We start from the raw sequence: 14,925 nt of genomic DNA, 5'->3' as shown, positions 1-14,925 counted from the left end.
TTTGTCAAAAAATGCAATAAAATTAGTCTGGTATGATCTGTTTTTGACAAACCCACGTTGGCTTTTGATTATTACTTTGTTTGCTTCTAGGTGTTCACTGATTTGTTGCTTGATTATCTTTTCCAAAATCTTCCCTGATATTCAGATCAGGATGATAGGTCTGTAGTTTCGTGGATCTATTGTCTTTCCTTTTTTGAATATCGGAACCACATCAGCTTTTTTCCAGTCCTCTGGTAGTTCTCCGGGGCTCCAGGATCTTTGAAAGATATAATTCAGTGGTTCTGAGATCACATCTGCCAGTTCCTTCAGAACTTTGGGATATAATCCATCTGGTCCTGGTGATTTGAACTCGTCTAGCATAGACAGGTGCTCACTTACCATTTTCTTCCCTATTTTAACTTGTGTTCCTAATCTGTTTTTCGTGGTGCTGTTTTTGACAGGTTGAGCTGTTTTTTCCCTTTGTGTAAAGACAGATGCAAAAGATGAGTTAAGTAGTTCTGCTTTCTCCCTGTTGCTTGTCACCTTCTTGCCACTTTCTCCCAGCAGTAAACCAATTGCTTCCTTAACTTTTTTTCTTGTTTTTAACATATTGGAAGAAGCTTTTTTTGTTATTTTTTACTTTTTTCACAAGCCTTTGTTTGCTGCAAGCCTTAGCTTTCCTCACTTCATCTTTGCAGGCTCAGGCTATTTGCTGATAATCTGTCTTACTTATGTGCCCCTCTTTCCACTATTTATACTTGGCCAATTTGTCAGAGAGTTCTTTATGCAGCCATGCTGGTTTTAGTCAGGATAGGTAAGGATTCACAGACACAGAAATTAACTTCAGTTTACAATGGTGCTTAAAAGTTTGTGAACTCATATTTCTGTATAAATATTATTTAAAATAATACCTGTTTTCCTTATGTAGTTTTGGATAATTGTATTCAGTACAAAAAAAAATGAACAGGCGTATGGCTTTTGACTCATTTGATCTAATTTTAGATCTAATTTTATACAGAAATATTGAAAACTTGAGAGTTCACAAACTTTTAAACACCATTATATAAATATATTTGGTCTAAGTATATTATACATAGTCACATATTTTAATTACATGCAAAAGAACTCTCTTTACTATTACTTATGAGAATTATGTTACACATACCAATTTCATCATGAAAATTGCACTTAAAATCTTTTCTATATAAAGAACAATGGGAAGTTGAGAGGAGGGTTAGATAGAATATACAGTATAATGGTATGCGAGAAGTGTTATGCTACTCCATGCATTTTTACTAGCCTCATCATTAATTGAGATGTATTTATGTGGCAAAATTTGTGACCTGCCTTAATAGTCAGGACAGGCTAAAGGTACAATAAAATAGGACAGCTTTCACTTCCTTATTCTTAACTTGCTTATTTATAGTTCTAAAACGATGTCATCAAATAGTAATTTTTAATGTGACAGAAGAAGAAAGTTCTTGAAAAATAATTTCAATACAATATAATAAAATTTTTTGTCATGGACTCATCTATTGATTTCCCTTGATTCCAATTACTTTTGGAATCTGTCCACCAGTGTGGCATTCAATGACCATTCAGAGTATAAACATTCTCTTTGACCTAGCAAGATAACAAATGCAGGGCAGGAAACTTGATTGTATGAATATCACATGTGTGTGAACATCTCCTAACGTACATTGTATGTGGGAGTGGATGGATGGAGTTTAAATAGATGGATAGACAGACATCCAACCACCAGAATTTGAGGGCCCACATAGACTAATAAGTATGGTAAGCAACAGAGCCTAGCACTTGCTTTGGTGAAGTGCTATTGGCTAGGGAAGGGAAGCAAAGTGAAGCGAAGGGACAGGCTCTGCATGGAGAACTGTGCTGTCCCCAGAAATGTCTGTTGAAAATGATTTGATTTTAATGGCATATAAGGAAGTAACCAAACATTATGGAATATGAAGAGGGACAAGCTTTGGTTGGACTGAATAAAGAGAACAAAGGTGAGATTAAGGAGGCATTAGAATGGAAAAATGAGTAAAAAAACCTTTATACAGAGATTTTGGTGTGAAATAAAAGAATAAAAGGAGTTTAGGGTGATTTGGAAAGATATGGTGGCTAAGTATATATTATATGCTGGGGATGTAATATAGTGAAAGACTAGATTCAGGATATTTTGGGCTTGTTTGTAGTTTGGGGAGAAAAGTTACTTTTATTTCTATTATATCCACTTGCCTTTTTTGTGTTTGGTTGGGCAATGGTGGCCAACTTTATAACTTCTACAAGAAGGGTAAAGACATGCCTAATATGATTTATAACATAGTCCACATATTTAATAGTCCACATAGTTAATATTTGTTTTAGAAAAGATAGACAATGTGTCAGGGCTCCAACAAATCCCCTTCATTCAAAGCAAGTATCTAGCCGCATCTCAGAAAAAGGAAATTGTAAAAGTAAAAAGTAAATTTTTAGTTGGCACAATGCTTTCCTGGCAGATAATATTATTCAATGGGGTTTACCAACAGTATAAATCATTATATGTAAACTCAGACCCCACAAAAATGCATAGATAAGGAATCCTCAGTAAGAAGTGAATCTAAGTTACAATGAGGATTGGGATTCTTTAGCTTTCTAAATATTACTATACTACAAGTGACAGGTCAATATACTGGTAGATGCTGGTCAGAGTTGGATCTCCAATATTATTGATGATTGTCAATCCCTTTTCACCTTTTCCTTGTTCCCAATCAGATATTTTTCTCTGCCATCCTTGTTTTGTTTCTTCTGTTGTTTCATGTTTTTAAATGTTTTGAACAACTTATAAACTGTCACTAGGAGTTGAATGGCATATACATTTAATGAATTATTATTAGCTGATCACTACAATATTAAATCATAGCTGCCAGTTCTTTAGCTAGTAGTGGCTTTCAATGCGTCAAATTCGTCTCAGGTATTTAGGATGTTGTAGTAGTGTATAGGCATAGTATATGAGCAGACCCAGGCAGTGTGGCCTTTTTTAAGTGACAGAGGGAAATGTTGTCTATGTGCAGATTTTCTGAGTGCAGTCCAAGATTTCTTGGTATGGCACCCAGTGTGCCAATAATCACTGGGACCACCATGGCTGGTTTATGCCATAATCTTTTAGTTTGAATTTTCATATCTTGTTACTTTGTGGTCTTTTCTAATTCTTTGCCTTCTATCTTGCTATCTCCTAGTAATGCCACATCAATTATTCACACTTTCTTTCTTTCAACTACACTTATATCTGGGTTGTTATGCTCAAGACTTTTTATCAATTTGTATTTGGAAATCCCAAAATATTCTAACCTGCTTATTTTGATTCTTGATGAATGTATCTTTTCTTTTTATGTACACTGAGAGCATATGCACCAAGACAAATTCCTTGTGAGTCTAATCACAATTGGCCAATAAAGAATTCATTCATTCATTTATTTTCAACTACTCTTTCAACTCTTCCGTTTCAAGGACTGAAATTGAAACCTTGTGTATACAAATGCTCTACCTCAGGGGTAAAACGTTCCAAAGAACAGGAGTGATGTAGAAAATGGTCTCCAGGACTGCGCCATCTGGAATTCCTTGACTGTTGAGGTCTGCAGCATGCCTCCTCTGCCAGTGCAGGTGGGGTGGGGCAGTCCCATTAGAGTGCGATGGCTCCTTAACTAGAACAGAATAAAATAACAGAGTTGGAAGGGACCTTGTAGATTATCTGGATTCTAGTCCAACTATCTGCTCAAGCAGGAGACCCTACACCATTTCTGACAGATGATAGTCCAGTCTCGTCTTGAAAGCTTCCAGCAATGAAGCACCCACAACTTCTGAAGGCAAGCTGTTCCATTGGTTGATTGCTCTGTCAGAAAATTTCTCCTTATTTCTAAGTTGAATCTCTCCTTGATCAGTTTCCATCCATTATTCCTTGTTTTGTCTTAAGGACAAGGCCTGCAGGGCTGTAAAGGTAATAACCGGTACCTTGAATTATACCTGGAAGCAAACCAGCAACCAGTACAGCTTGTGGAGTAGTGGTGTAATATGGATCAGTTTGGGGGCCCAAAGAACTGCCCATGCCATTGCACTTTATGCCAGCTGAAGTTTCTGAATATTCTCCAAGGAAAGCCCCATGTAGAGTTCATTGTAGTAGTCCAGATATGAAATGACCAAAACTTGAATGACTGAGTTCAAAAACTCCCGATCCAGGAAAAGTCCCAACCGGCAACAACAAGAAACTGTGCAAAGGCTGTCCTAGGTGTGACTGAAACCTGCTCTTCAAATCCCGAGTGCAGGAGAAATCCCAGTTGCAAACCAGACCTGAGAAGGGTAGTGCAACCCCATCCAGAACTAAGTTTAAATCCTGTATCCTGAAATTCCATGCACCCAAAGCCATGTGGTCTTGCCAAAATTCAGCCAAAGCCTGCTGTCCCCCATCCAGCCTCCACAGCCTCCAGGCACAGCGTGAGGGTAATAACAGCATCTTTAGTATCTTGGGGGATTTTTTTTTAATGGACTGTTTTCACAATAGTAATCATTCAGACTTTCTCATATACTGTTTGCATCTTTCTTTCCTTGTTTATCTATCTCTTTTCAAACTTGACAGCCTAGATTTACATTATTTAATTCCTGATTCGAGCAATTTAGCTTTGATCCCTCCCATCAAATCTACAAATCCATATATCACAATACTAGTCATACATTTCTTTGATGAAATTTGAGAAGTGCATTGCTAGCATATGTTCTTGAAAATAAAGATATGCTAGGGGGGAAAAAATGATAGAAAAAAAAAACAGTTTTTCCATTTCTGAAGAAAGTAATTTCACATACATGTGAGCCTTTTCTTTTGGACTGTTTTATTGTATTTTTTTCTTGCAAGAAAAACAGTTAGTGTGTTCTCCTTTCCCCCTCTCCCATTTGTCCCCCTTTCCAATTATCCATGTCCTCCTTTTGCCTGCTTATATATCTGATAGCCCTACATATCAATGAAATATCAGTTGCCCTTCTTAACTAAGTTGGTCTAGATTGGAAGGAGCATCAGCTGCTGGGTAAAGAATATACACATGCACACATTCCCAGAGATATCATACGGACTGTCTATCATAGATTTCCATCTACCACAGATTCTATTCATCTCTCCTCCAGTATCTTAAATGTAAAATAGTAGGCACATTCATTGATACACATAATGCATACACATAGTGTACATACTGGGTATTTACGTCCTAAATCCTCCTGTTTTAGGAAGGAAATTTCAAGCCACTTCCTGTCTCTGTAGCATTGAGTCTCGTGTCGAAGGAAATCTGCCGCTTTTCTCTTTGGCAGAAAGGAAGATCAAACAAAAGAAAAGCAACTTTTATTTAAAAGGGAAATGGGAAAAGAAATTGTAGTTCTTTTTTAACTTTAATTAGTCACACAATTCTTCATTAACAAAGGAAATACAATTATCTGAAAACATCTAATAGAAAAATATATAGGACAGTGACAAGCTCTGCCAAAATTCCAAAGTGATCCATTCTACTAATGGAGAAGCAGCTGAAATATAAAGAGATGTCTGCATAAAACATACAAGGATTGGGCTTGTGGAAAGATAATAAGTTCCAGATGTAATAAAGTGGTCTTAAAAAAAATTAAACAGGGCAATGTCTTCACTAACATTTTCCTTTTCTTTTCAGTCAGTGACTCTTGAAACTACCTCTGTGCCAATTTGTTATCTAGATTCTAGAAAACCTTCCTGCCTTGAATTGCTAGCTATAATCAGGAGATTCATAGCTTTCTTTTTTTTCTTACCCTGCCTGATTATAAAACTTCTGGGTTTTTTTTGTCCTGGAGTTCTGCTTTGTTTTTTCCAAAGGACCCAGATTGTGTGTCTCTGGCACAGAAGGAGGCACTAAGAGACTTTTGAAATTGTTGTTGTTTGTGTGGTGAAAATCATGCCCAAGACAAGGTTTTATTTTGAATGGCTAAGCTATCCTGCATATCAGTAATTTACACTAAAGACAACATTGCATGGGATATTGTTGACTAGCAGATAGAAAAACTAAAATTAAACAGTGCAAGGATACAAACTATCTTGAAAGATGCACACTACCATTAAACATCACTGTTTTAAGACTGAAGGAAGTTGGAGAAAGTAGATATTTTATCTTTGTATCCTGTTATTAAATTGGTTCTGTTCATTCCTGCAAACTACAGGCGTGTGGCGTTTCATAATTATAATCATAGAGCTCTGAAAAGAGTAGATGTATCCAAAATGTTTGCATATTAAACAACTATTTTTCTTTCCTATACCCTTGACACTTACAGAGTTCCTATTACCTGCTTAATATAGAATTTAAAAAACCATTATTTGTAGCGGGTTTTTTTTATTAAACAGTAACAGATCAAAATCATGTTTAATTAAAATTAACTTGCTTACCAAAGCCAAATGTACTAATGATTCACAATGACCTTTTATTACCTGCAGTCCCTTGTTTTGGCTGGATGATTGACAGCTTGCTGTTTGGCTCCGTGTTGTATTTCAGCTGACAAGACTTTTCATTTTAACTCAATTTGCCTGCCTATCACAAGCTGGTGGCGGGCCAGGCGCAAGTCGGCCAGCTTTGCCTCAGCAGCTTGCTCCATTTCTCATTAGTACGCATTTATTCAGTGGAAATTGGAAGACAAATGCTTGAAGGCATGTGAACTAAGTATAGCAAATTAGGTTTAAAGACTGAATATTTATAAGTATATTGAAATGGCTTCGACTTTTAAAAAAAGATTGTGGATGAATTGGAAGCAGAGAATATAAGAGAAAAGGGGAGTGGGAAGACTCTAAAAATAATACTCTGGGAAATCTGAAGGCCCCCTCTTCCGCCCTCCCTTTCTCTCTTTCCCTCCTTAGAAAATATGTCAACTTTACTGACAATCTCTCTTCATGTGTTGAAGTTTCAGCATCTCATGTGTGTAGGAAGTGGGAAAACATGAGGGTCATGTTCATTTGCTGCTTGGTTATCTCTTGCTTTGCTTTAAATTGCCTTGTTTGTTCAGCACTAGCACAGAAACAGATGTTGTTCTCCAGAGCTGGATCATTTGCCGTACCTCATGGTGCAAAATGGGAGGCCTCCCAGGCTATCCAGCTGGTCTTACAGGAGTGCTGGCTTATGCCTACTGAAGTATGACAACCACAAGTACTGTACAGGCTTCTGTTTTATCATCTAGTTGTCATTCAGTGTCTAAATCCAGTGTATAAGAACTGTTGGGGAGGGGAAGAGGGGAGGAGGGACTGAGTGTCATTTTTTGTTTGTTTATTTTCATGGTCGGCCGCCACAAACCCATACAAATTCCCTCCTCCGTTGCTGATCATAATGTGACTCTTTACCTTTGTCATCTAAGGATTACCAGCAAGATCGCTCAGAGCAAGAGCCGCGGCTCTTTTTTCCCCACATAGCTGGTACTGGAAGGTAAAATAGATTTGTCATTTATGATCTGACCGCTAAGTCGTGCTCTGAGCTCCATTACTGTGATTAAATTCTCAATAAGAGAAGGTTGCCCGATTGTCATTTGGGATATGACAGTGGTCAACAGACTGCCATGCTTCCTTTCAAAATGTCAGCCAATCCGATATGACTTTGTGGCTTGTGCTACTCAAGTGGAAACCTGCTATTTCAGCAGCAGCAACACTTGCCTGATGATTTTGCTTATCGTTGCTGTGTGTTTTGTGCTTTACTCCCTTCCCCTCACTTGTCCCCAACCAGGATTTGGTTTCGTTGGTGTCCAGTGGCCCTACATATGTCAGTTACCATTTCTGTACTGTAGCCTACTATGCTCTAATCAGCTTCATTATGCCTAAGCTGCATAAAGCCAAGAAATGGAGCCTGGATCTTTCTTTTGCATTGGGGGAAGTTTTCTCTTGCCAGAATGCAGCCATTTGACATCTATTGTGCCTTGTGGCTATCTGCAAGAGAGGCCATATTCTGGAATCACAGGTTTTTTTTTCTGGCTTCATCATCAACAAGCCGATTTGATTCTCCGTGATTATAGTAACGAAGGCAGTCCAAAAAAAATATGCACAGCCTCACTGTACGTCACATTGAATCACAGTGTTGGCCACACAGAACTGACCGCAGCCTCATTTCTTTAGACAAATACATGCTTAAGGAAAAAAAAAACTCTTGCAGAAAAGCATCTAAATCAGCTTATTTGCAATGCACTGTTTTTAATTTTTGTTAAACAAAACAAAACAACAATTTGTAACGGTCTTTTTCAAATATGTCTAGGCTAGGTTTGCTGCACTTTCTTGTAAATTAGCCTTTAGATTCTAGAGAATCGCCAAAGTTGATCTGGCAAAGAGGGGATTTTAATGTGGATAGTCCAAAATGCATATAAGCAACTCTCTATGCTTGATCTTATGGAGGGGGGGAGGGTGCTCTGGTTTTTGCATTGCTAAGGCTTGTTTTCACACTGATAGCTTAAAGGAGTCATGCTGTCTCCTACAGGACCCTGCCATGCTGGTGGAGAAATAGTCAGTTTTGATTACTAAGTGAGAGATGCAGCCCCAGACAGGAGGTACATGCTGGTATGCATGCTATCAGAATGATTTATGCAAATTATGCATATTATTCCCAAAGGAATTTCTCCTCAAACTGCCAGGATAAATTGCCGGAAATTAGCCATAAAATCTGTCATGCTAGGAGCAAAAGGTGAAGGCTACTGGGATGGCAAGGACATTTGCTTTCCCAAGCTTTCCAGGTTATGGTGGGCGTCTGGAAAAGGTTTGGGATTTGTGTCAAAGCATTACATGGGATATGGGTTTCCCCCCATTAACTTGTCAAAGTGCCACGCATAATTTGAATTTGCTCAGCCAACAGTAGAAATTACGATGTGATGATGATATTGCTAAGGGTTCCGTCATTCCTAGCATCCTCACTTCACAGTTCACTGTATAGTTATTTGAGTGCTTCATTTTGTAATGCATGATTGAAGCCTAGCACAAGGCCTTTGGAGGAGAGCTCTGAATCTTGAAGCTGGTATTGTAACTCTTGCAATGTATATAAATGCATAAAAATATTCCTTTCTCTGATGGTGGCTTTTAGTGAGATGTACAAATAATGGGTTTCCACCCAAAATCTACCACGTTGTCTTGAGCTTAACTACATTCATCAACTCTTATCAGTTAATAATTACATTTTAAAATTCCAAACAGCAAATACTCCATTAGCCCTACAGGGATGCATTTGTGACCCATTTTTGGTTCTTTCCCCCACCCCATTTTCCCCCACTGCCTATTTTTCTCTCCACCTTTTTTTTCGTCTAACCACATCTAATAAACTAATTCAGTGGCTACTGTAGGAACTTGTAAGATCGTCATCTTCAGTAGTTTTAACATTTACGTCTTGTTTTGTTCTGTTTTTCTCTTTATTTAAATTCAGAAAGTGCTATAAATGAGAGCTTGCGAATGTGTTCCTCATCAATTAATATCCGTCAAATCAAAGAAAATTTTATTCTCAAGTTTGAAGAAAATCGTGAAGTCTGTTTGAGAAAAGGAGATTTTTTAGCAATTTTTCCTCCGGTTCTGCACAGGGACCCTGAAATCTACGAAGATCCTCAAGTAAGAGTTGACTTCTGTTGCACATATGATCACAGATATATATTTCTGCTACCAGGCTCTTTATAATACAGATTATTTTTTTTAGGAGAAGGGCGGGGGGTGGGGGCGGACTGTGGAACAAATCCTCCTACTTTCAGTTCTTTTCAAGATGCCTGCTGCAGGTCAAAGGATTCAAGGTCTAAAGGGAGAAATAATGGCAGCGAGACTGACTGCTTACCCCCTTTCAGATGAACTAACAATTGTTCACTGACTACCATAAACTTGAGGCTAAATGTGGGCTTTGTTTGGAAGTGGATCATTGGATGCCCAAAGAAGGCAGGATAATGGAAGGTGGCTTAAAGAGCAAATAATGTGGGCTATTTAGTTAAGTGGCCCCCAAAGCATCACTGATTCTCTAAAGCCCCAATAATAGCAGTGTCTTCTTAAGACGTATAGTTTTTCACCTCTCTTTATAGGGATTGGTCTTTTTGTAGTCAATTAGTGTGGCATTGCAAACTCAGGATTGTAAAGCTGTTGCTCTGCAAGGAAGCTTTGAGGGTGTCATCTCCATGTATTTTCCCTTTTCTGAGGCTAAAGTTAATGAATATCAAAGACTGCAAATTAATCCTGTCTAGTTCAGCTTAATGCAGCTCCAGAAGTTCATTACCTGCATGCAAATTGGAGGGCTGTTCCCTCAGTTTTTACTGAAATATTTTGCAGCTGGCTTGGAGATGCTGTAGAGGCAGAATTGCAAGTCACAAGGCTTTACAAAAATTCTGCTTTTTACTGAATTCCATTAAGTCCAGGGATAGTATGATAAGTTTCAGTTATGGTTTATAGGGCCTATAAACCAGAGGTGGTATTCAGCAGGTTTTGACCAGTTCGGGAGAACCAGTAGCGGAAATTTTGAGTAGTTCATAGAACTGACAAATACCACCTCTGACTGGAGATTTTACAGTCCTCTGCCATGCCCACCAAGCCACGCCCACAGAACTGGTAGTAAAAAAAACTGAATCCCACCACTGATACATACCCTTCAGAAACATCCATGATACAGTTTTTACTGTCTGTGCAGGATGTATTCATTGTTGCCTCATTCTATACTAACTTAAGTTTTTGTATCATTTCAAGGGCAGCTCCAGCTCAGCAGTTCCACTTAATGTAGACATGAATTTTTGCTACTTAAGGAACTGCTTCCAGTCAGAGTTGGGGGGGGAAATGATAGTGCACGTTTCTGCCAATTTGAGATAGAAAGCCTACAAAAACTACAGTGGAAAGCCTGATTCAGGCTTTGCACAATCTAAAACAAATCTCCCAATTGCCTCCTCCTTCAGCCCACAAAAAGATGAAAGCCAAATTCTTGGCTCTCTTATTTGCATAACATGGCTTCCTGGCTGAATCACAGTTGAATCTGCTAGTGTACAGAATTTAAAAGATGGGCTTTCAATAGGGATGAGGTGAGAGTGCACATAAGTGTGTATGAAGGACCATCTGTAAGTTATGCTTTAATGCATTCACTCTGAAGTCCCTAGTCTGTATTCTTTAATGATTTCCTGGTTGCAACATACTTTAAACAGATGGGCCCTTTATCAATTACTAAAACTATAAACAAGGACAGTGTGCCCTTCTAGTTTTGATTCCAATCATCCCAGATTTTTTTGTATGAACATATTGCAAGGTTTCCTCAGTAGTGCATGTTAATGCATTTAGACTTGCCTTCACAAGTTAGAAGGCCTTCCAGGAAGGAATTCCTGGTTCTGGAATAATTCTTAATAATTTAAGGAATAATTTAGAATGATCATTATTGTTGTGGTTTGTGTTAATGGTGGTAATTAGTGAGGCTGTCATGTTTATTTTGCTGTTGCACATTCTCCCTAAAACACCAAGGTCACACCATGAGCAGTACCTTCAGCATGGGCCGGCTTCTGAGTATTATGTCAAATTTAATAAGCAGGGAATTGAAACTGAAACTAGGAAATGGAGCAGAGGAAAATGATATGGTGGTGCTTAAGAAATATATTGCTCAGATTTAGAGAAAGGGAGGTGCCGTGCAGCCCTGAACAACAAAAGTGAAGAAAGGAAGTCACATTAACCTGAGGGAAGTGAGTAATTTTACCTCCCCTTATTTTAGTTAGAAGAAGCAAATGCCAATATATAGTGTTTCTTTTATTACGGTATGTTTCTTGTAGTTTGTCTCAATATACGATCTTTGTGTTTCTGTATCATCACCTATACAGTATATCCACATGGAATTCAAAATCAGTAAGCAGATGAATAGCATATAATCCAATGTGTTTTAAATGAAACCCAAAAGGAAATGAAACCCAAAAGGAAAGGTATCCAAAGGTGTAAAACATAGGCAACTGGTTCATAAAGTAGGATACAGAACTGTAGGGCCTGATTTGAGACAAGAAGACCACATTTTAAGCACAAGTGTGGTCTTACTTGCCTTCCAGAAGTACTAGGAACAAAGAACTTTTTCCTGCTTCTTATAGCCATGTAGCATCTGTGTAACCACTTAGTTTTCATTTTTCTTCCAGACATATAAATTTGACCGCTACGTGGAGAATGGCAAGAAGAAAACAACCTTCTTCAAACAGGGAAAGAAGCTGAAATATTTTCTAATGCCATTTGGCTCTGGAGCCAACATGTGTCCTGGCAGATTCTTTGCAATGAGTGAAATTAAACTCTTTGTGGTTTTAGCATTGGTTTATTTTGATATGGATATAATGGAGGACAAACAACTTGGACAGGACAAGGATAGAATAGGATTGGGTATTTTACTGCCAGATTCTGACATTTTTTTTCGTTATAAGCTTCGGTCTTAGTACAGAACCTCTATTGCTTATTTATATTACTCAGATTAGTTCTGTCTTTCACTAAATGTAATGTAGCATTTGTATTTCTGGGTATATTTACAGGTTTACTGTACTTTCATTGTTAAGTGTTTTAAATATTATCATAGACTGTGCTTTTCTGTGTAAAAATGAATGAGAGGTAGATATAATCCATGTAAATTCTTTTTATGTACTTGAGTTCTAGGATCTGGGGTCCGACAAGTAATTCCGACTCATCCAGGGATTCATTGGTCTTCTAAAGAGAATTTGATACTAAAACTAAAATCCTAAACATCCTTTGGGAAAGGTAAAATCTACTCATCCTGGTGACATGTAATTCAGAGTAAACATAAATAAGGGTCACTTTTTCTGTTGATTCTGGAAAAGTCCCAATAATAAGTAATGCTTTTATTAGTATCCTTCTATTGCCAGCCTGAGGCATGATAACAAGGATTTATCTTTCATTCCTACATTCACACAGAAAACAAAATGTCAAAAAAGCTAAATGCTTTTCTGTGCCAACAGTTTCCTTCTACTGGGAGGTCTTCCACTAGGCTGCAGCATTTTGCAAAAGTTGGGAAACTTGCTAAAAATATAAACTCTGACAAACCCCTTCACCATCCTCTTTATATATTGTCTATAACTACTTTGTTATGAAGAAGATAGGAAATACTCAAAAAACCCTGCTAGTTTAGTTTAGTTTACTTTTTATTGTCATTGCACCTCGTATAACTAAATCAAACACCGTCTTCAGTGCATATCATGACCATGAAAATAAACACAAACACACATCCTTCACATTTCACACATTGAATTGAAAATCCCCGACACAGCACCAACACTGCATTATATAGCAGAATTCAACAGAGCTACTGCGCTGAGATAGCTGTTTTTCAGCCTATTTGTCCTTGTTTTTATTATTCTGTACTGTCTGCCAGATGGTAATAATTCAAAAAAAGGGTGCCCAGGATGAAATGTATCTTTGAGAATGGTTTGAACTTTCTTAAGGCAGCGAGAGCTATAAAGCTCTTCCAAAGAGGGGAGAGGGCAACCAATGATTTTTTGGCAAATTTAATCCTCGAGTGCTTTCCTATCTGCCACTGTGCAATTGGCAAACCATACAGAGGTGCAGTAAGTTAAGGTATTCTCTATAGTGCAGCAGTAGAAGATCACCAGCAGTTTTTCATTCAGTTGTTGTTTTCTGAGAAGTCTCAGATAGTATAATCTGAAACTTAAAACTGGCCACTTGCTCCACTTGGTCTCCATTGATAAGTAAGGGCTGGATGTCTGATCTGTTCCTTCTATAGTTCACTATATGCTCCTTGGTCTTATTGGTGTTGAGGACCAAGTTTTGGTCTCTACACCATGAAAGCAACCAGTCCATTTCATCTTGGTAGGCAGACTCATCCCCCCCTGGAGATGAGTCCCACCACTGTTGTATCATCTGCAAATTTATATGGATAGCCTTATATGGATACTGCAATAAAGTAAAGTGGCTTGAAAAATATGACCAAAACAGCAATATGACCTCTTCATCTCAGCAAGGCACTTCATTTTGCAGAGATGAAGAGTTTCTGCTCATCACGGAAAGAAGGAACACAATTCTCTCTGATGCACTTTATGATGCTTCAACACTTTGACCATCAGTTCCATAACCAGAATTGGTTCTGCACTTATTGTGCTGGGTTTTTTTTTCCTCTTCAATCCTGCCAAATTCTCAGAGACTCCCTGGACACGTCCCTGCAGTTTACTTGGCAAAGTTTTTTCAGAAAAATTTGCCATCGCTTTCCTCCGAGGGCTAGAGGCAGTGACTGACCGAAGGTCATCCAGCTGGTTTTGTGCCCAGGCTGGGTTAGAACTCCCAGTCTCCTTATTTCCAGCCTGATGCCTTAACCATTACACCAAACTGTCCCTATACATGCACAGGTTTTCTTTCCTAGAAACAGGGATAAGTGACTTTACAAAGCAACTTCACTGAAATGTTTTGTCCAAAACATTATACAACTCTAGTAGATGATCTGCAATGTAACATAATTTATGAAGCATTGATGAATTAGATAAGCTACTGGTCTGTGCTGTTGATACTCATATATGGGAGGAAATAAACTTTTTTTTTAAATTAATGTCAGATTTATTTTAGGAGGTGATGGTGCACACTGTGGGCAAATGCATTGCATAGTCAGTTGAAGCTCAAAATCTAGATATTTTTTTACAGAATGATAAGCAAAAGTAATATTATTATAATGTTGTACAGACATGCTTGCAGAAATGTGAGCTGAAACATACCCTACAGTTGTGAGGATTCCTCCTTTGGAAATCTTTTGATAACAACTGTGGGGTGAATTAAAAGCAGGTTATTTGATTAAAATATGGGTTGCATTTTGATTCAAGTTGTGATTTTACATTTTGAAATTGTAAATATTGTGTGTTGAATGATAAAAATGTAATGGTGCCTTGTTAAATAGGACAGCAACACATAACCCCAGAATAATCACTGCTCTATAGCTGATGTGTCTCTTTGGGAACCAA

The 14,925-nt window shown here is 38.0% G+C and overlaps 1 protein-coding gene across 2 annotated transcripts in view; it reads left to right on the top strand.

Annotated features, from left to right (window-relative positions):
* Nucleotides 1–14,509, top strand: part of CYP7B1 (cytochrome P450 family 7 subfamily B member 1) — a 92,276-nt gene extending 77,767 nt beyond the window's left edge. For both annotated transcript variants that reach the window (XM_026706145.2, XM_087931310.1), the window contains 2 exons: nucleotides 9,402–9,580; nucleotides 12,100–14,509. In XM_026706145.2, coding sequence (XP_026561930.1) covers nucleotides 9,402–9,580; nucleotides 12,100–12,387 — 467 coding nt within the window. In that variant the 3' untranslated portion in view covers nucleotides 12,388–14,509. The remainder of the gene's footprint in view (nucleotides 1–9,401; nucleotides 9,581–12,099) is intronic.
* The last annotated feature ends 416 nt before the right edge of the window (nucleotides 14,510–14,925 follow it).

The sequence above is a fragment of the Pseudonaja textilis genome, chromosome 3, assembly GCF_049901715.1.
Source record: "Pseudonaja textilis isolate UNSWEBS1 chromosome 3, rPseTex1.2, whole genome shotgun sequence".
NCBI classification, from domain to species: Eukaryota; Metazoa; Chordata; class Lepidosauria; order Squamata; family Elapidae; genus Pseudonaja; species Pseudonaja textilis.
The sequence above is the reverse complement of the archived record's forward strand: the minus strand, read 5'-3'. Positions and strand labels throughout refer to the sequence as shown.